The sequence below is a fragment of the Dermacentor albipictus genome, chromosome 1, assembly GCF_038994185.2.
Source record: "Dermacentor albipictus isolate Rhodes 1998 colony chromosome 1, USDA_Dalb.pri_finalv2, whole genome shotgun sequence".
Taxonomy (NCBI): Eukaryota; Metazoa; Arthropoda; class Arachnida; order Ixodida; family Ixodidae; genus Dermacentor; species Dermacentor albipictus.
In genome coordinates, this window is record NC_091821.1 from 276,686,222 (window position 1) to 276,707,916 (window position 21,695).

Consider the following 21,695-nt stretch of genomic DNA (forward strand, 5'->3'; position numbering starts at 1 on the left):
TTCCCACCACATACAGATGGCGCTAAGCCCCATGAACCGGTAGTGTTCCTGTATATGCTCCCGCAGGGAGAGCATATAAAGGAACACTATGAACCGGCGATAAACCGCCATGTTTTGAACGTATGGGCTCCTATGGAAGCTTCGCTACCAGGTATATTTACCTTGTTTTCTCTCTCGAGCCCATTAGTGGCAAGAATTTGGAGTGGCGCCCTCTCGCAAATGACGTCACGACCAGCACGCCGCTCGCTCCTGCTCGCTCGGCTGCCGCGCGCGCTCGTTCCCTTCGTGTCTGCTTCAGATATGGGTGGCTCGAGCCGTACTTATTGAAGGATATGTCGGCTTCTTTCTGGTGCCATGCCTGAACCACAGTTTCTTCTTCAAAAGCGCGTGAGTCGGGAAAATGTGCGGCTTGGATATCGCAAGCTATGTAGCGTTGAAGGGGTCTACTGATTTTACGATGCATATATTCGCCGTGTCTGTCCATAAATTTTGCATAAAAGGAATGTCTGCAAATTCTACACGCGAAGTTATGTGTGATGTTCGCTAAACACTTAACATTCGCGTAGTATTTAGCTATGAGAGACATTGCATCTTGCATGGAGAAAAATCTTGGTAATTGGCGTCAACACGTGTTATCCGTGTTAGAAAGGCATTGCCCAGAGAAGCTGTCATCATGATTCCTATTACTCAGGTGAGTTGTTCTAGTGAAATGTGGACACTTTATTAAGGCGTAAAAGAAATAGCAAAAAACGAATTGATCATGGCTGCGAACACGACGGCGCGTCGTGTAGAGTATTTACATAGTTAATTCACTCATACCATAGTAGCAATCACGTGAGAGAAAAGTTTCGTGGTTAAGGTCGAGAGCCAATCAATTGCAAGCGATGAAATGTTTCATGATGGCCCTCAGTAGCCTTTATCGACAATATTGCACACCCCTCACGCAACAGTAGCAACGGACTCTTAGTATGGCGAGGCACGCATTGTTCGCGGAACCCATCAGTTCACTATAACTTCGAATTGAAACCATGAAGCATTTTTTACAGTGACAATTGGAATGCCTAAAGTATTATCGAGGTACTACAGCGCAGCTTAGATCACCTAGAAAAGGAAAATTCAAGCACCTTCTGCCTCACCATGTCTCGATCGAGCGTTGTATAATTATACAAACCGAGAACTATTCACTTGGTCGGTACATAAAAGAAAACCTCACAAATCTTCATAAAGAAAGCACCACAAGCCTTACATATTTCCCTTGATTTTTGACCTCCCAACGGGGAATTATGATACCTTCAATATGTCCCATAATACTAGTGACTGACGCTTCGGCTTCTTTCAGGCTGCAGCCATGCGGTCTAAAAGGCATAGTTCACTAAAAAAATTTGGGCCGAGCATGCAGCCTGTGTCAGTTCGCCAAACAGATTAGTCATGTATATTCCTCAAGTAACAATTAAGCACCAGTAAATTCCTCAAAGGAGTTGAACGTGTAGCATGGAAAAGGGTATATATATTGGTCCATTTCTTTTCGAATTCTGCAGATAGCCGTAAGCCTTCATTAGCTTTACTTCAAATTACCACCACTTAAAATAAACACGTGAAGAGCCGCCTGATTTTGAGAACCAGTTAAAGAAGCAAGTGGTGCTCGTAGAATCTTAACTCCAGGGTTAGTTATGTCCTCATGTTACTGCCGAGCGTTTCTGTGAAGAAATGCAAAAAATTCGATATTGCACCATGAAGCACTCGTCTTGAGCAAACCTGTTTCAGCGGATTAAAATCAAGGTAACTGTTGTAGGAGTCATATATAGCCATCATGTGTGACATACTTTTTGCACCGTGGCATGTATGACATCATAGCTGGATTTTTATGTGCTGTTTTTACGGTTGTCGATCCGCGCATGAAAAACCCGCAATGGGCTGGTCTGCGCTCCTTCGGCTGGCACTGTAGCGTTGCCTTTGAGAGCTTCATTGTCGTCTAATAATTAAGCTCTTTGAAAAAATTTTCGCGAATGAAGACGTCGTAAATATATATTTGACACGACCGCCATAAGTATACAAGCAAAGAAAACGAGGGCGAACAAACGAAAGTACTGCAGAAAGCGCCCGGACACCGCCCGAACTGTAGCAGACGACAGGCGCGAGTCCGGGCCCTGACGTCACGCGAGCGGCGCTCGCAGCGCCCCTGTAGTTCGTTCAAACTACTGGCAATCCCTCAAACATATCTGTACATCCCTGAACATCGCTCCCGAGGGCTCTGTGGTTGCTGCGCACGCGTTAGCTGAGAGAATGAGGCTCTTGCATTACCCAGGGGGCGCTGCGATAAGGGTGCTAAAAAGCGCCCTCTGTCCTAAAATGGGTCGTACCAAGCTCGGTCGTCTGCTTCGGAAAGCACGTTTACAATATGGACCCGCCACTTTCGGTTGTGTTGTTTCACGGCCTGCAGCGAATATCGGGCGCCGAAGATTTTTTCAGGGGTGGCACGCTGCGTAAAGGCAAGAAATTATGCAGTGCCGAATACGTGTACGCCGTTCAAGAATTGGGCGGCGAAGTTTTAGCGCGGTGTCAATCGCAAGTGAAGCGAGTCGCGTACGAAGTGGAACTACAGGTAAGGTTTGCACGCTAGCTGCTAGATTCAGGCGCACAAACGCGAGGAAATGCGTGCTATAAATGAATCCACAGCAGCGATAAGCAGACATCATGTGTACGGAACTGCTCGAGCACACGACGGTACGCGCCGCGATGTACAAACTGCTCGAGCGCACGATCGTACGCGCCGCGACGGCAGCGGTCTTTCGACATGTCGCCAAACGGCGGGCCTCCTGCAATTTTTGTTGACTGCATGCCTCTAAACTGATGCAATGGATATGAGCTCGCACGTGCGTGCGAATCGCGCTGTAGCGCGAGCTTGTGCGCTGCTAGCTTGATGTAGCTTTTAATGACAGCGCTCGAACATCGATGAGCTGCAATCAATACTGCCTTGCTGCGCTGCCTCAACGTGCTGGCTTGAGATCAAGGATGAGCGCATTTAACTCTCTTAACCTGCGCTACTCGTAGTGGAGTAGTGAATTGTCACCGAATGAGCCCGACCATTTGTGCTCATTTGCACACACTTCGCCACTTGGCATCGGTCGAATTGTTAATTGTCGCTGTGGCCGGGTCTCGAATCGTGAATTACCAGCCATGCCTGCTGCTATGTCGGTCTGCTGTCGGGACTGTAGGTGCAAAAGACCGAACATTAGAACGCAGATAATAAAGCAAGCTTCAAGACAAGCGAAGCAGTCAGCATGGCACGAAGTTTCGCTTACTCAGCGCGACGAACTGCAGCTATGCAGCGCGCCCGACGCTCCACTTCGTGAGGCCTTGAAGGAAAACGGTAGAATCTGATGTTGGGATTCAGGCCTTCTTGTTCATGGCAGCCCACGACGCAGAAGTAATGACGGTGACGCCTTTTCGAGGCTGGGCTAGGTCTCTCCGGATCGGCATCACCGATTCCTTCTGCTCCCAGCATTACGTCCCACGGCACACGGAGAGTCCGTTTTCGTTAAACTATAGGCTGCGGCGAGCTCGCAGCGTGGTCGGCGTGGTCTGTGAGAAGTGACGAGCATTTTCGCACTCGCAACAGGGCATAAAAAAGTGCGAATCGACGCAAAACTCGTCCTAGGAACGTGCTTCGCCACAGCCAGGGCTCTATACGACCCAAGCTGGTACGACCCAGATGTCGTTTCTCGCACCGCCACCAGGCGCCGCTACTGTACCTTAAACTCCAGCGCAGAGGCCATTCACAGGTCATGGAGTAACGCCAGAAATACGTCATGGCCGCCATGACGGACAAAAACAAAGGCGATTCGCAGTTTTTTTTGCTTGACAAACCGAAAAAATAAGTGTTAAATGTTATCATGCATAATTTGGATTATAAAATGTGATCTTGTTGCTGATTTGAGTGCAAACAAAGCAAAAAAACGTGCTACTTTTTAAAATAAAAAAAAACCAGGTCACTTACAATTTTGATTATAATAAAGACAGTACTTAAATTTTGAAAATTATTTATTGTTTTTGCATAAGATGAAGTTTGAAGTTTTGTTTAAAGCACTCTTACGTCTTGCGCCATCTTCACCTGCAAATAAGAAAGCTTGGGATTTTGTCTTGGCCTTCTATACTCCTAATACTCCCGGCCCGCGTCGGTTGTGGTTTTCTACCGGTTCTTTGTACTGGTTGTACAGAGTATTTGCTGATGGGCGACAACAGTTTTGAAATGTCCGATAGTGACGGCCCAAACGATGGTGTCAAGGGCGGTTTTATGCATCGCAACCGAGGTACCGATGGTTTTCCGCCAAGAGGTCCTCCAAGGTAATGCTGCGTCTGTGAACGTTTACACGATCTGCTGATTTTTTGTAATGGCGGAACCTCGCCCGAATGAATAATTTTCTTTTAAGCTGTTCTTTGGGTCAATTGTAGCTGTGAGCCAGAGAACTAGCAACTATTGTCTGATTCCTCGTTTCTTGCTTTGTCTGACGCACGCGTTTGCTTGCATGCTATATCATCGGAGCGCGCGTCTTTCCAGTTCCTCAAGCTGGGAACGTGGTTTCAAGATTTTTTCTTTTTATTCTAATTGTACCGTTTAGCAGGCTTGATTTCGGTTTCAGAACGACATCCCTTCGTTTTGCTGACTGTTTGTGAAGCTGGTTGCTTTATTGCATGTAAACGATTGCCTAGAGTGTTGCTATCTGGTATCAATGTTGGGCAAACCGGCAAGTGTAGTGAATTCGTAGCGCTCGCGCCAAAATTTGACGCAGCTTGGAACTGCTATACAGCCTACCATAAATTGATCAAATCACTGAAAACATAAATATGTGTTTTCGCAAAACTGTTCTTGCATTCTTTATTCAAAGCCTGTGGGTATTGGTGGGGTCATCCTAATATGCAGTAAACAGCGTAATTTGCATAACTGCCGCTATATTGAAGAGTAATATGAAGATAGAAACAATTCGGCAGTGCAATATCGTTTGGCAGTTAATGTGGCCGCATTTCTTCATGTCTCTCCTGAAATACTGCGAGAGCTAGAATTTATACCTTAACTGCTTCTGGGCACCTGTAGCATCATGCATCGCCCCGCACACACTACCTTTAGCAGCACTTGTGAGTACCTAAATATCAGGTTCTTCACATTGGCTTCTAAGAACCACTGGGTTTAACATGTCTGTTGCTTTTACACCATCTTCCATATTATAAAATAGGAATGTATACGAACCTGCCCAACATTAAGTTTTGTTAACTTCTTTACCGTTGTAACTAGCAACTACCCAGTGCTCACTGTAGCATCTGGCAGGTTCAGGCAAGCTGCTCATTAGTGGAGCCTTCGTGAAGCTTCATGCTTTTCTTGTCAGGCATCTTGACCATATCCTTTGTCAGGGGTCTTGATAAGAGTGCCCCAAGTTGGTATCCAAATAGGTATAACAGGAAGATGGTGTTTAGCAGCAGTGGTCAAACCAGAGATGTCTCAGGCTGGACAAGGGGACTTGTCTTGTCTTCCTCAGGGCAATGTTGATGTTGCCCCAAACACAAGTCCTTGGCTGCAGCCTGAGACATCTCTTGTTTGACCACCAATAAGAGGCTGTAGTTTCTACAGGCACGAGTGTAATGCATTCTGTTCCTAGGCCTGTCATTCTGTGGCTACCAGGTGACCCACAGAAGGTTTTTATGACGACATTGCTTGCTGTGCTTGTCTATTTCATGTGGTAGTACCTGCTTTCAGTAATATAAGCATCGAAAACGTAAAGAAGTGCCTTTAAAGCAGGTCACACTACGCACTTAAATAAAAGCTTGGTATCAACGCAAACTGAGAAAACGAGCTAAAATTATTTTGTAACGGTGGTATTGCGTAGCACACGAATGTAGGAAAAACGACGGAGAAGAGTAAAGAGCACTTTATACTCTTCTCTGTTGTTTTTCCTACATTCACGCACTGCGCAGTACCGCCATAATGAACTATAACCAGCTCGCCCAAGCTTTAACCATAAAGAGTGAAGAAAAGGTGACACTTTAAACTTCTTGTTTTGTGTTTGGTTGTAAGGTGATGGCCTTAAGTACCAGTCATATTACACACCTTTCTCAAGAAGGTGTGGCAGGGCTAGGCACACCAAAGAGGACTGTTGAGCTCGATTGGTAAATTGCTTTTCTCAAATGTCAGTCGTATCATGAATGATCCAGAGAGAAGAATAAGAGGACAGCTAGTAAAAACAGTTAAAGCATAGTTGAAATTAATCATTATGTTTAAAGGGCCCCTGAAACGGTTCGGACAAATTTTGTAGACGCGTAGGGTACAGCTTAAGTAGAACATTCGCACCACAATTTAAGTGAAGCGTTACGTAATAATGGAGCTACAAGCGATTACAAGTTACCCTCCTCCCTAGCCATGCTTTTCCTCCTCAGCTCGTTCGCCTAGCGATCGAGGCTAAGCTCTGCCTTCACTGGGTCTGCGTCACGATGCGACGTCACGTCGTCCACTTCCGGTTGTTTTGGAGCCCGCCCCCGCCCACGTGAAACCTCTCCACTAGCCGCTTGGCTGTTGACCCCAAGCGAGAGCTATCGAAGCAGTGTGCGTTGCGAGCATTCCGTCGCAGCGCTGAATGTGTCTGGTATTCCGGTAACCACACACTAGCGGAACGTTTCGACGGAACGGTGGAAGCATAAACTGAAGCTGATGAAGGAACTTTAGCGTAGGCGTACGTGAGCTGCCTGATTGGTCTCCACGGTCCGGCCACCCGTTGGCGAAGAGCTTAACCAGCTAAAGAAAAAGCTAATGTTGCTCTAACCGAGTGTAAAACAATTTAAACATTTACAAAAACAACGTGTTAACGATTACACTCCTGCGAAAAATTTACACCAGCAGCAAGGAATGCATTTTGTCACTGCTACTTTGTCTGGTTGAGCTCTATGCCACCAGGTGGCTGCACTGTGCAGACCATTCACATTTGCGCTTCTGTTCATCCCATGAAACGACACGCAAGAGGACACGGCCAGGCCCTGTCCCCTTTGCGGCTGCGTTTACCCTAATACCGGGCTCGTGAAACGCTATTGCGTTAGTAATCTTCCGGTGTAAAGTGACCGCCGCAATTGCGCAAATCCTGGTGCCGATCGGATAGCGGCAGCCCGATGCGCTGCAGCCAGTCTGCTCGTCTACTGGCTTGCAGAGGGACATGATGTCGCAGCTTGACATATTGCCAGTCGCTATGTTTGCAGTCCACAACGCAACAAAGACAGACCGACACTGACAGCGGAGCTGTCGTCAAAGACTGAGCACGTTGAACACAAGCAGACGACACTTGCTGTGTGCTGGAAGGGCTTAAGTGTAAAGAAAAATTGTTCTTGTGCATTCTTTTTGTTACTTTCTTTCTATAAAAAGAAATTAACTAACATTTCAACTATTACAAACATCATTTGTTCACGATAAAGTTGGAAAAATTATCGATCACGCGCCCTGGTCAGCCAATCGGATAACTTGCCCCACTGACCGATTTGCGTCATGTGGGTAGGGGTGGCTGAAAATTCCGCCGCGCAGTGTGCTGCGATCGGCAGTGATGTGAGTTTTTAAAACCTTATAATAAATTACACGCTTTATGCGGAGCACTTAGATGCGTCAATTAATGATCAGAAGGACATACTCTAACAACTCAGTACGTTTGTATAAAATCATCAAAATCGTTTCAGGGTCCGTTTAATTGAAATGGCAGAAATAATAAGGGAAATGAAAGTAAGTTTTCAAGGGCCCCTCACCAGGCCCCATTATGCCAACTTGGGAGCGTTTTACCAAAATGATTTTCCAAATCAGTTCATGTTGGACGAGCTAGAAGAAATCCTCTTGTTACCATGCCACCAGGAGGGGAGGGTCAATGTAAAGAGACATTCTCTCCCTTTGCCTCGACTAGTGTCCACAAGTGTCGTTCCTTCCTTGCCTTCCCCCATACTGAAGCTGAGGAGCAGAGTTGAATCACATGACAAACCCCTCCTCCTCTTTCTTTCTTCTCTTCCTTTGTTGCCGCACAGAGCATTTCCAGTGGTGGCATTGCGTCTTCTGCATTGGTTGATTAACCAGTCACGTGCCACATTAGGCATCTGTGAGTGTGGACTTGGCTCGGATAACTTAAAGGGACCCTGAAATGATTTTGTACAAACGTTCTGAGTTGTTAGAGTAGGCCCTACTGATCATTAAGTGGCACATTTAAGCACTCCGCATAAAGCACATAATTATAAGGTTTTAAACATGTGCATCGCTACCGATCCCAGCGGCGGCTCCCCTGAGTGTTCATTCGCCTCGTCCCCTGCTAAATGGCGGGGGAGTGTGACGTCGGTCAGGTGAGCTATTCGATTGGCTACCCACGTGTCATTGATAATCTTTCCAACTTTATGATGCTTAACTGTTGTTCGTAGTAGTTAGAATACTGATTAATTTGTCTCTCTAAAAAAAGTAACTGAAAGAGAAAACATGACAATTTATCACTACACGCAAGCATTTCTGGCACACAGCAAGTGTCGTCTGCTTGAATACGCTTCTTGCTGACGTGAGCTGCCTGGTCATTGTTGGTTTCGAGGTTTCTTTTGCAAGCACCATGAATCGCCCTTTTTGTGTTGTGGGCTGCAAATTTAGCAATTGGTAACATGTCAAGCTGTGATATCTGTGTCCCTGTACAAGGCAACTGGTGAGTGGAGTGGCTGTAACGCATTGGGCTGTCGGTATCTGATAGGTGCAGAATCTGTGCGTTCGTGGCTATCACTTTACGCTGGAGGATTACTACTGCACTATCACATATCGAATAGCAAAGATCAGTTTCCATATTTACGCTTACTAGTGGTTGTTGTTATCGTCAAGGGTGGTGGTGAATTGTTGGCTTCCGTCGTCAATGTGGAGCTCAGGATTGTGAAAAAGTGTATTGCTATATATGTCCAAACCCATATCTTCGCTCAACCGGCGCAACTGCTCAAGCTGTGGGTCCATTACGCAAACGGCCGAAACAGATTGCTCGTAATGCAAGCTACTTGGATAGCTCTTGCTGAGGATTGACTGCCAGGTGGCTAGCAAAGAAATCGGAGGGGCTTCGCATGCTGGTACCATGACACCAGTAGACGACACGCCGTCACATCGTGACACAGACTCAGTGAAGGCAGAACTTGGCTCGGCGAGTAAATTGAGGAAGAAAAGCATAGCTAGAGAGGAGGGTAACTTGCAGTTTCCCATAGCTGTATGAAACACTTCAGTTAAAGGGCAACTCTAGCTTTTTTTGACCATGCCATGGTAAGGAAATTTTTTGGTTCCCGAGACCCCCTCCCCCTGTCACGCGTCTGATAGAATTGTTTTGCAAATACGAAAATAATTTATGTGAGCAAAAAAGCGCAAATATGAAACTGAAACTGAACGAGCAGCCTAGTGAACTTCTTTGTGTGATGTCACGAGAGGCACATAGTGGGAAAGGCACGCAAGACATGCCGGTCTCGCTCGCCGGGCGAACGAAACCGGCGAAGAGCAGATGCTCAGCTGATTCGCGAGCGTACCTGACCTTCAGGTCACAATGTCAGCTGCACCAGCTCTTCGGATTTGTCAAACAATGACAGTTATGATTCCGAAGAATTCAATAGACAAATTGTGATTTGACCTGCTACCACGAGAGCCAGCACCTATGTGCAACATATCGCGCTGCAACGTGAAGACCAAGGGTAGTCCTAACAACTGATATTATACATGCTGCTTGCTATTTTAGGTGTTTTACCCTTTCTCGGGGAAGCACTTAGCATGCTCACCGTAAGATGTGAAGCATGACTTTCTGCATTTGTATCCCGCAACAATGCCGCAGACAGTCCAAAGCACCGACCTGTGCATTTGTTTACATCGGCAGGTACAGCGACTGCTCGTCGTTCGCTTGAGATATAATGCTAGCTGCTCATCAGTGACATCAATTAATGTCATAACACAGCAAAACGCGCAGATTTTGTGCCTTTAAGCACCTCTGCATCACTATGTGTTCCATCGATATGAGCGACCATGCACATCCGAAGACAGCGAATGGGAGACCGTAGTGTGGGAGCATTGTTATGCTGTCAACTTATCATTGTTCATATTCTTTTCATGCACACAATTAGTGTGTTCCATTAAGTAGACGTAGATTACATCATTGCATGTATGATCAGTCATTTAGAGAACACACAGTTTTCTCACGGAAACACCGATGCCGGTATTGACATCATTGGCAGCTGAATGATGTGGTTGTTTGCGCTGCTGTATTGAAGGGTCCTCCGCTTGCTGCCTATTTGGTATAGGAGGCAAACAGTGGACCTCAAAAGCTACCTAATGAGTCAACATAACATTACGTGAAAATGTTTAAAATTTAAGGAAGTGCCGGTAAGTGCGACTGGCCACCTTCGAGAACGGCAACGTACAGATCTTAATAGTGCGCCATGTCGTTGCTTCTAGCTTTTTGTGTGGGCACTGTACAAAATGAGCAATGGTTTATTTCAAATCGTATGGTCAAACCTGAACTACAGAAGTAGTTTTCTTCATCCTAATGGCTTAATTAGCTTCAGGTCAGTCGCTCAGATCCGCCAGCAGTAGATCCATAAATTCAGTGACTCTGAAACACTTAAACTCGACTGAACGAGATCGCCATCGGCTCAAAACTGTGTACGGATGGTGAGGGCTGAAGTTTGTGCAGCTAACAACGCAACACCACTTGCCTTATATCTGGCCTGTCCACACAACGTAACTTTTTGCGACAACTTCTCACACCAAATACTAGCTCACTCCTCGACCCTGTCCCTGCCATTAATTCCCAGCATTCTCTCCGTATAGCTCCTTTTACGGTATAACGCAATGTGACCAGTAGCTGAGGAGCAGGCAAGGCAGGTGTTTAAAGTGAATGAACGAAATCCACTTGTAAAAGATATGTGCAACTTCTAAGCCTGATGTCTTCAAATAATTACGAAAGCGTGCAGAACACACTCAGCAAATTTTATTTAGATCTGTTGACCTCGAAAGAGTTTTGGATCTGCGCTTTAAATTGTGGTGTGAATGTTTTACTGTAGCTGCACCCGATGCACCTACAACATTTGTCCGAACCATTTCAGGGACCCTTTAAAACTATTCCAATCTGTTTTTAGTCCAAATATGCTATTAACCCTCCATGATTGATCAATCTGGTTTGGGCCTAGCCCATATTGCTACCTTCTACAGCTATCGTGTTTGACTGTTCAATTCTGTGGAACGCCACAAGGTGGAGGATATGTGTGGGCTTTGACCGTTCTGCCCTTTCACGGAGGGCTAATGGCGGATTCGGAATGACAGACTGGGAATGGGACTGAGACACAGAAAATTGACCGGAATTGCGCCATGCTGTGCCACAACGGCTTCAGCATGTGTGCTCTTGCAGGGACAGCGAACAGCGAGTTGATTCGTTCTCTGAAAAAGAGGGCTGCCGTTCACTTTTGAATCTGCACACCGAGTGACGGCACTTTCAGCACAGTTTCTCGTAATTCTCGCGCTTATAACACCGGACTTTTCAGCCCTTCCGGCCAGTGGCTGGCACGTGCGTGGCCACTCCGGCTGTATTTAGAGTGCTTTAGATACGGTTGAGTGAGCCGAGCGGTGCGGTGCTCCCTAGCTGAGGCCATGAGCCGCAAAAAGTAGGCTGAGGGTGCTTCGAACGAACTAGATATTAGGGAGGTGCGCACTGCAGCGGGTTCAATGGGCACAGGCATCTCTGTTCCTAGGGCCTGTATAACTTAAAACTATTCCAATCTGTTTTTATACCTGTATGGGCGAGGCCTTATCAATTTTGACCTGTCACGAAGGGCTAATGGCGGATCTGGAATGAAAACAGATCGGAATAGTTTTACCTTATAACAGAGTTAAGCATTAGGTGCTTGTAATTGGAAACGCCCTGGTCTATTATGTAAAATTGCTTTTAAAAATATATACTACTATCGATTGCAACAGCAAATTAGCAGACAGCTATACGAAATAGGGATAGTAGTTTTATCAGTCCTATAAACTTGTAATCGTTCGCTAACTCACTGAATTAACAAGCATGGTGTCGCACGCGCACGAGCAAACGGGAACACCTCTCACTCGATCACCACGCGCACTCGCTGTCAAAACGCTGGAGTGAGGAACCGCAGCAGCAGTAGTGGGTGAAAGGACTTTTGTGCTGCTTCTCGCTTAAACACGAACTAAACGGCGAAAACAGCTCGCACGAAGCTATCGGCACATGGCGCATGTACTCTGTCCCCATTGCAGATTGCTTTCAAGATGGGCCGCGCCTTATGCAACCGCCGCCGGTGTAGACCCCCCCCCCCCCCCTGGTGCCTTGCGCGCGACGGAAGACGGCACACTTTCTGCTTGCTTTCCTCCCTTGCTCGCGCTAGATGGAGCCGCCATCATCGGCTCACCCTCGCATGCTTTGACTCACACATGCAGCATACGGTGACGATGTTATCACCTTTGGGCTTTACACGGAACATCACGGCGATGCTGACGGCCCCGGGATAAATGTGGCGGGAGTGTCCATATAATATGCCTTTTGCGATGCATTTCGGCGCCATCGTGCGGTGGCCACGAGAAACAATTTGGCAGGTGCCGCTGTGTGCTGCGACAGCCGCCCCAAGCGAGACTCGCAACCAAACAAGCAACGTGTGAAACAAGACCGAAACAATGTGTATGTGCCGTCATATTTTGTCAGCGTTAGCTAGCCATGGATGGAGCCTGCTGGTGAATGCTTTGTACCGGGAGGTTTCTTGCGTGACAAATGGCTGGAAGAGCTTCAGCAATGCTTTACGAGCTCCTCCGTGACCTGAAACCATTGCACCTGGGGCGTAAGATGAATAAGTAATAAAACAGCATGAGTATGCATAAAAACACACGACTCGAATAGGGCATGAGGTGTAGTTTTTAAGGCAAATATCACATTTCACCACTGCATGTCTTGCTTTATGGTGTGCCATGGTGCTAGGCGTACATATATACACAGGCAGTGAGGAGGCCAACAGAAGGCCGACTTGCACGCATTATTTACCCACATAAAGTGTGTGTACATCTACAAAGATGCCAAAAATTGGTCAGAATGCCCAAAATCGGTGATACCTCTTGTTTGTGGGGCGCCTGTCTTCCTTTTAGAAAGCGCCATGGTACAAACATAGCAGTTGACTGCATCCTTTTTTTGAACTGGTCTGTGCACACAAATAGTATCGGTATGAAGTCCAGATGTCTGGGCGACAGCGAAGGAGCCCCTGAAATGTCAGTTAAAAATAAGACACGCCACTCGACTCCAGAAGACGCTGCACAGGAAAATGAGCCTTAGTACTTACCATACTGCATCCTGATTCGCTAAACGAACATAAAAGCCTTCTGCAAGTAAATATTACTTAGTGCCGACAAGAATGAAGAAACGACAACTAGAAACGATAGCTAACTAGCACTATCGGCTACTGTCACAGTGCATGCTGTTTCCCATATTAGCCCGGCAGTGCAGGTGAGCTTGGCTTCGACAGATAACTACGCTGAGATCATGAGCATTCGCTGAGCGTTTCTAAAGCTGCAAGTGTGCATGGTGTGAAGTTGCGAAATGACGGCATTCTAGCGGTGAACGCACAAAGACTATAGCGAAAAAAAAAAAAGAGAAACACTTCGCGTTTTATTCAACCAGGTCGCACGAGCTCAGAGATTGTTTCGCTAGCTCAAACATACATTTGCGTCTTTGTCAAGATTATTCCTATGAGTCAGTAATGACAAAAAACGGAGAGGTAAACTGCATATGCCAATACATACCTGTCACAAAGTGCTTCCCGCACAGTCTAGGTGCTGCTGATGGCTGCCACGGATGCCCTTGTGCATCTTGCCTTATCATAGCCCTAATCCAGGCTTCACGGTGCTGTCGATCGTGTTTTATCAATGGAAATCGGGAAATCCGCATTGCCCTGCTGGGATGGTTACGGGAGGTGCAGCCATAAATGACACACGACATTGGCATCGCGCCAAATTTCAATGGCAATAATATTCAAAAGGTGTTCCGTGCACGCTGTAGCGAGAATGGCGAGGCTGACAAGTGAGTGAAAAAACTGAGGTCCGGCGAGGACGCGAACTCATCGCGCACGCGGCTAGTCCCACATCGGGACTGGCAGGTCTAGCCCACCGGCCTGCTCACGAGCACGCCGGACAGCCAGGATTTGCTTGTCTGGAGCGTGGCTACACAGAAGCGAGTCCCACTCATCCTTGCTGAACTTGGAGTATCTCGACCTGCACTCCCAGAGCATGTGTGCTAGAGTAGAGGTCTGCCCGCAGGACGGGCAGCCATCGGCGCAATATACGTGGGTGTGAACTTCGTGTAGAACGGCAAGGCACGGATATGTGCGGTCTGTAAGAGTCCACCCACTAGGCTAGGCTAGGCTGTCCGCCCTTGAGTTGCCCTCTATCCCGGTGTGTGCCGGTATCCAGAAGATCCTATGTTTTATGTTGGTGTAGAAATGGCTGGAGCCCTATTCCACTGCCACGGCCTGACTCCACTCACTCGGAGGGGAGAGTAGAGTCCGGCCGTGCGCTAGCCAAATTACTTCGGTCCTCAGCCTCTAGGGTGCTGCGCAGTTCGGCGTTGCAAAAGGCTGATTGCTATTGAAATAATAAACCACAGTAGGTCATAACTCTGTCTTCACCGTAAGTCTGTTGGTGAAGCGCATTTCCAGGCACTTCACCCACATTATCGAGACAGTAAAGAAAAAATGTCTTGGGCTACTTTTCGAAATTTCAGGCTCACTATTGCAAAATGCATGTTTTTGCTATTGCTATCACTAATCAATGGAATGGAATGGAAAAACTTTATGGCTCTATATCTCAGAGAGATTGGCGGTGGGCCGGTGTCTTCATGTCTTGAGTCTTGGCCGCTCCACAAGGTCGGCGCCCCTATTCCAGGGCACCACTGAGTCTTGCTGCCTCGCAGGCGTGCTGCACAATTGCCCGTTGGGCTGCGAGCTCGCTGCTGGTGAGCAGACCCTCCCCATTTTTCCACACTTGGGTTATTTACTTTATGGAATGCGAAATTACGCTTGCATTCCCACGTGATATTTGTGGTGTGGGGCAACCCCCACTTTATACCACATGTATCCCTGTACTGGGTAGGGAACATTTTGTGTAGCGTGTGCAGGTTGAAGAACGTACCTGCTTGCAGTCTTCGCCAGCTGACTGCCTCATGTTGTGTGAGCGATGTGTGGGGTGGGGGGTATTTGAGTCTCCTTCCTCTGTACTGGTTAAGTGTTTCTGCATACGTCGGCTCCACCGTTAAGGGGGCCTCTAGGGTTTCCGACTGCCCTGCTCGGTGCGTGAGTTCGCGAACTAGGCTGTCCACCCTTGAGTTGCCCTCTATCCCGGTGTGTGCCGGTATCCAGAAGATCCTATGTTGTATCCAGAATCCTATGGAAGCACTGAGGATTCTCAGTGCTTCCTTACTAACTCTGCCTTGTATGTAGTTCCTGCATGTTGCTTTGGAGTCTGGTAGAATTATCAGAGATTTGTTCCTGCGGTAACCTTCAGCCACTGCTCTTCCCCCTCCGTTACCGTGCAGTTTCTCAGGCTCGCGCAGCTAATTGGTTCTCCCTGATGGTTTACCACTGCTGCCGTGACTCTAAAAATTCTAGTGTTGCGGTTCCATGGGTATACGGCCGCGTCTGTGTGTACTGTGTTCTTCAGTGTGGCTAGGTTTCATTCCTCGTAATCTGCTCGTGAACGCTGTCTGGGATGCTAGCTGCCCGATCCTCTGTTCCGTCTGTGTTATGCCCTATTCTTTTTAGGAGCTTGCGGCCGGTGGCAGTATGCTGGAGCCTGGTGATCTGTGCATTGAGCTGCGCTTCCGCGAGTTCTTCGAAGGTGTTGCTTAGGCCCATCTGTAACAGTTTATCGTTGGGCATGTTTCTTGGCAGATGTAACGCCGTCTTATACGCTTTCCTTAGTAGCGTTTCAGTCTGTTCTTTTTCTTGCTTGGTCATGTTGTGGTACGGGAGCGAGTATTTGACTCTGCTGACCACCAGGCTTCTGACCAGTTTGATTGTGTCTCCTTCTCTTATTCCGCTTCTTCTTTGAGATACCCTCATTATCATTCGGCTTACTTGTTCTGTAGATGTTTTGAGTTAGCTTATTGTGTGGTTGCATTTCTTGCTTCCTTGAATCCACATGCCTAGGATGCTTATCATGCTCCTTTCAGGTATGTTTTGTCCGTCTAGTTTTACTATTAGTTCTTCCTTGGTGGGGTTTCTTCCCACTCTCAGGATTTCTGATTTTTCGGTGGAGCATGCCAGGCCCCTTTTTCTGACATGTTCTTCCACGCACTTGGCCGCTTCCTGCAGTTTTTCTTGCTTTTGTCCTAGGGAGCCTCGATTGACCCAGACTGTGATGTCGTCAGCATATATTGCATGCTGGATGACATCAGTCTTGCTGAGTCTTCAAGCCAGTCCGATCATTGCGATGTTTAAGAGTATTGGTGAGATCACGGAGCCCTGCGGCGTGCCTTTGCGTGGGGTGGTAAAGACGTCACTTCGCAGATCTCCCAATCCCACTGTTGCCGTGCATGTAGTCAGAAAAGCCCTCACGCTCCTTGTCCTCCAGGTGGTGTTGGATTCTTCTGGTGACTATTCTTTCGTAGAGTTTGCCGAGGCACGAGGTGAGGGAGATGGGCCTCAGGTTTTCAATCTGAAGCTTTTTGCCGGGTTTAGGTATCATCACCACGACAGCGTGCTTCCATTCCTTCGGTATCGTGCCCTCTGCCCACAGTGTGTTGAGGTATGCTGTGAACTGATCTATCGTCTCGTCGCTGAGGTTCTGTATTAGGGAGTTTCTAATCTTGTCGGCGCCCACAGCTGTGTTTTTGGTGGACCGGCGGCTACTCTGGCTATGGGAGGCAAGACGTGGGCTTACAAAACGCTGGAAAAGACAGAAGCTAAACAGGAAATTCAAGAAGATAGCAGAGATCACAAAGAAGGCAGAAGAGTACGCAACACAGCTGGCCAGGTAAGGGTGGCAGCAGTTCTGCAGCTCACTGAACGGCACGCTCAGCACAGCCAAGACGTGGTGCATACTAAAAGCCCTCATGAACCCAACCAAAACGAAAACAGAAAGTGGCAAAGCAATCCAGAAACTGGTCCACCAGCACGAAGGCTCCGACGAGGAACTACTGGAGGCAGTGCGTGTAAAATGCTATGGCAAAGACAATCCCAAAGGCTACGACGGGTAGTATCTGGGGACAGAGAACCCCGACATGGACAGACCGATTACAAGAGAGGAAGTTTACGCGGCAATTAGAGCGACACCCAAAAACACAGCCGTGGGCGCCGACAAGATCACTAATTAAATATCTACAGGCATATTACCAAAATTTGCATGCACTAGATGGTTTCATTATTGAAGTAATCTGCTTCAAAATTCAGCTTAATACAGTTGTAGTACAGTGCTCTTGTTGGCTTATTCTGTTTCGTCGTTGTTTCGAAGTGCACTGCCATATTCTATTATTCCACCAAAATTAATATTGGCCTGCTTTAAACTGCTTCAATATGAAATATGCTCTAAACTGCTCCAAAATGCAATTTTATTTGGTACAAAGTGCTCCAAAATATTTCTCCAAAATCGCTTTAGGCAGTCCCACCCCTGTGCAATTGAAAGCTTATTGCAGCAATGGCTGTTATAGGTTGTGTGATGGGCTCACACACCCTGGGTCGTTTCTATGTCCAGCGCCGTTCGTCACTGGAAGATCAGTCCTTTGTGAGAAATATACACAGAAAGAAAAATTCTCATTGTGTTGTAGGGGTGTGCAAATAACACATTTTGAGACTGAATCAATTACGTAAGATTTGAAAAGTGCCAGAAGAAAATTGAATGCAAATTGAATAGTCCCAGAAGTAAATTGAATCAATGAATATTTTTTTTGTAGCTTCTGAATAATATATAGCCTTTTTGCCTACAATTTTTGCACCCTAGTATTAACAGCAGTGCGAAATTTCTGTAATTGTGCCACACATTATAAAGCAGGCTCATTAAAAGCAAGAAGGGAGCATTAAGCACAATTGACTAAGCAGTTCGCAAACTAAGGGCTCTTCGAAGAGCATGCGGTCATGCATTATCACATAAAGTTTGAAAAGGCAGCCTTGTCGGCCATTTAAAATTGGCGTATACTTTCGTGACCAAACCAGACACACATGTTGTCTGTGGCAATGGCAGAGGAAAAAAAAAATACTTTTCTCTAGTTCGAATGGTTCTACCAGATGGTGCCACAATTGTGTAAAGTTTGTTGCAAAGCACGGTATTCTGAGTTAATTCAGTGAGAGAGCATAGGGGCTGCATTTATAAATAGCGTACCAAACAGTACCAACTGCCAATTGCAATGCAAGGTATTATGATTTAATTCAATGAGAGAGCATAGGTGCTGCATTTATAAATAGTATACCAAACAGTACCACCTGCCGATTGCCGTGTCTAAACAACATATTATTGTGAATGATCGTGTTGAACTGGAAAAGTCTGAGCGGTACAGCGCACCTTAGTACTTTATGTCCACTGTGGATATTACTGCATATTTACCTCAATTTCATGTTCGATTTCACACAGTCATCGACTTAAAGTACTAGAAAAATATTTGGGTTTTCGAATGGTGACCATTTGATTCAATGACCTAATCAAATAGTGGCTATTCGCTTTTTGGGCTGATTCAAATAGGATAATGCAGGATTCGTCATTTGAAAGTTCTGAATATTTGCATACCAACTTGTGCTCCGAGGATTTGAACTTATGACAAACAGATTGGCAGTCCAGGATTCTACCTCTTGGCAACTCTGCCAATGCAGTGATGCAAAACCATTGGAAAATGTTGATCCTGGAAAACGCAATCACACCAGCAGCTGCCATGCTTGGCTAACATGTACTCATTATCTGTGTACTGGAAAAAGCTGGCACCTACCTCCTTGATGTTCTAAGCATGTTGCCTTCTCATTTGCAGAGGTTGTCATAAATTTTCTTGTACATGTGATATGACAATGATTAGATGCGCCTGCTTTGTCTTCATTAGTCGCCTTCTAGCAATTGACTTGTCATGTTTACTGGATGGCGCTGACATCATCTTGTTTTCTTCAAGGATAATGGGAGGCTTAATAATGGGGCAGCCCAAATATAAAATTTAGAAAAGCCAAACGAATCCAGCAGTAAGAACCTGAAGGGTTGTTTTACGTTAAGCGGCTAAGTTCAGATGGGTAAGAGGAGAAAAAAAGCCGAGCCTTACCACTTCACCACCGGGAGGTGCAACTTCCGCAAATTACAGTGACTTTATATTCATATGAAATGTTAGATGTCTTCTGCTTCAGTTTGTTCATGCTAAATTCTCTTCTGGTCAGCACACTGTTCTGCTGTCAGTATTCAAACCAAGCCTCCAAAAATGACACTTTTTTTCATATGCACCGAGGAGCGTCATCATTGAAAAGCGTCAGCAACTCATAACAGGTCATTCTTAGTCCCGTGGGAGAGTAAGATTTTGACTAACGTGAGAGAGTAAGACTTTGACTAAAGACGACCATAACTTTAACAGGCCTCGATTGCTGCAAGCAGTGCAACATAGAAGTTTGAATGGTAAATAAGTCCAAGTAGTATGTAATATCATTAAGCAAGATACTTAAATTGTTGTGTAATGTGTGTAAATTATAAGGTTTGAAAAATTGCATTGCTACCGATTGCAGTGCTGCCACACCCCTACGCTTTCAGCTGCCCCTTTTCACAATGCATAGCATGGGGGAAGTGATGTCACTCAGGCTAGTGACCCGATTGGCTACCCATGTTACGTCGTTGGGAATGTCTGAGACATGTCGCTGCATTAAGCTTACTTTTAATGGCATATATATGCATACTAACTTGTGTTCCCTTAAATATAAGTACACAAATACAATAAATCAAGACAGTTATCCAAACCAATGGCCCACATCTGCCTGAGGATGCAGATCGTCTGCTACAGCTTTGGCAATGGCAGCCGCTGGGACAAACGTGAAGGGGTTCTCGCATGAAAATAGGAGCAGCGATGTCTTCTTTGGCGGCAACAACATTAATGGTACCATCGCTGTACTACACTTGCCTTGTACTGCAGGTTTGTGCAGGGAATAAACTGCAGTGACTACATGCTATAGAAAACGTGAGCGCTGCACATCATTGCATTTCTACAAAGCATGTTCTAGAAACCAAGCGTTACTAGAACACGCTCTTCCAGATAGTAACCTACAGGTTATCAGACCATCAAACAATTGCCCTGCTGAAAGCTTTGCTCTGCATGATATAAGTGAAGCTGAAGTTTATCGAACATTTCTAGGTCTAAAGAACAGCAAGGCTTTAGATATAGACAACCTACAAATAAAGCCCATAAAACATGTTATGGAATGCATTACACCTGCGCTCGCTCACATATTCAGTCTTGCTATCCAATCGGGTCAAATTCCTGACGCACTGAAACGATCCAAGGTAACAGTCATTTACAAGGGAGGCAATAAAAATGAGACAAAAAAATTACAGGCCAATATCTGTGATACCAATTTTTTTCTAAAGGCATAGAAAAAGTATTGTTTTCTCGACTAACTTCTTTGACAAAATAAATCTTCTTTCCGACGTGCAGTTTGGTTTTAGAAAAGGAAGCTCTACCGAAACAGCTCTATTAACTCTTAAAAAAAGTGTGCTAAAAACATTGAAAATAAACACATAACTCTTGGTCTTTTTGTAGATTACAGTAGAGCATTTGATTCACTTAACCATAACATACTTATACTAAAACTCTCGGACTACGGGGTTCGTGGTAAGCAGCTCGAACTATTCCGTTCGTACTTAGCCAACAGGACTCAGTCTGTGACCTGTGTTCATTGGCAATTACCATTCATCTCCCCTCGATATAAAATGTAGTGTACCTCAAGGCAGTATTTTAGGTCCTCTTTTGTTTAACGTATACATAAACAATATTGTCAGTATTGACACAAGGTCAAAATTTATCATATATGCCGATGATAGCACTATCCTACTCTCCGGAACTGATGAAGCCGATCTAGCGTCAAGATGTAATCAGGTCCTTGAGAAGCTCGTATTCTGGTCAAATTCTAACTGCCTCAAGATTAACCCAGCTAAAACCAAGGTACTTTTCTTCCGTGCAAAAAATTAATTAATTTAGAACCGGATATATACTGCGACAGGCACAGGATCGAAATCGTCAGTGAATATAAAATTCTCGGAGTAACATTTAGCTCTAATCTCACATGGGATTCGCATGTTGACAACTTATGCAAAAAACTTTCAGTGACCACAGGAGCTCTATCGCGTTGCCGTGCAATTCTCCCAGTGGAAGCCAAAAAACAAATTTATTCTGCAACGTTTGCTTCCCATATTAATTACTGTAGTCTCATATGGTTGACCACTACACAAAGGAATATTACGAGGATTTGTTTATTACAAAAGAAAGTTGTTCGCAATATCGCAAATATAGATTATTTAGCTTCCACAGAATATTATTTTAGGTTGTACAACATTATGAAAATGCAGTATATGTCTGAATTTCATGTTTTGCATTCATTCTATGTGTCTTCACCCACTTTTAAAAACTTTATTAGTACAATAGCACTGCTTCAGCAAAATACCAATGTTTGAACACGTTCTCTTGACTTTTGGA

General features: G+C 45.8%; 1 protein-coding gene across 2 annotated transcripts in view; it reads left to right on the forward strand.

Annotated features, from left to right (window-relative positions):
* Positions 1-4,150: 4,150 nt before the first annotated feature.
* LOC139054394 (transcription elongation regulator 1) overlaps positions 4,151-21,695 on the forward strand; it is a 317,005-nt gene continuing 299,460 nt past the window's right edge. For both annotated transcript variants that reach the window (XM_070531327.1, XM_070531328.1), the window contains exon 1: positions 4,151-4,344. In XM_070531327.1, coding sequence (XP_070387428.1) covers positions 4,229-4,344 — 116 coding nt within the window. In that variant the 5' untranslated portion in view covers positions 4,151-4,228. The remainder of the gene's footprint in view (positions 4,345-21,695) is intronic.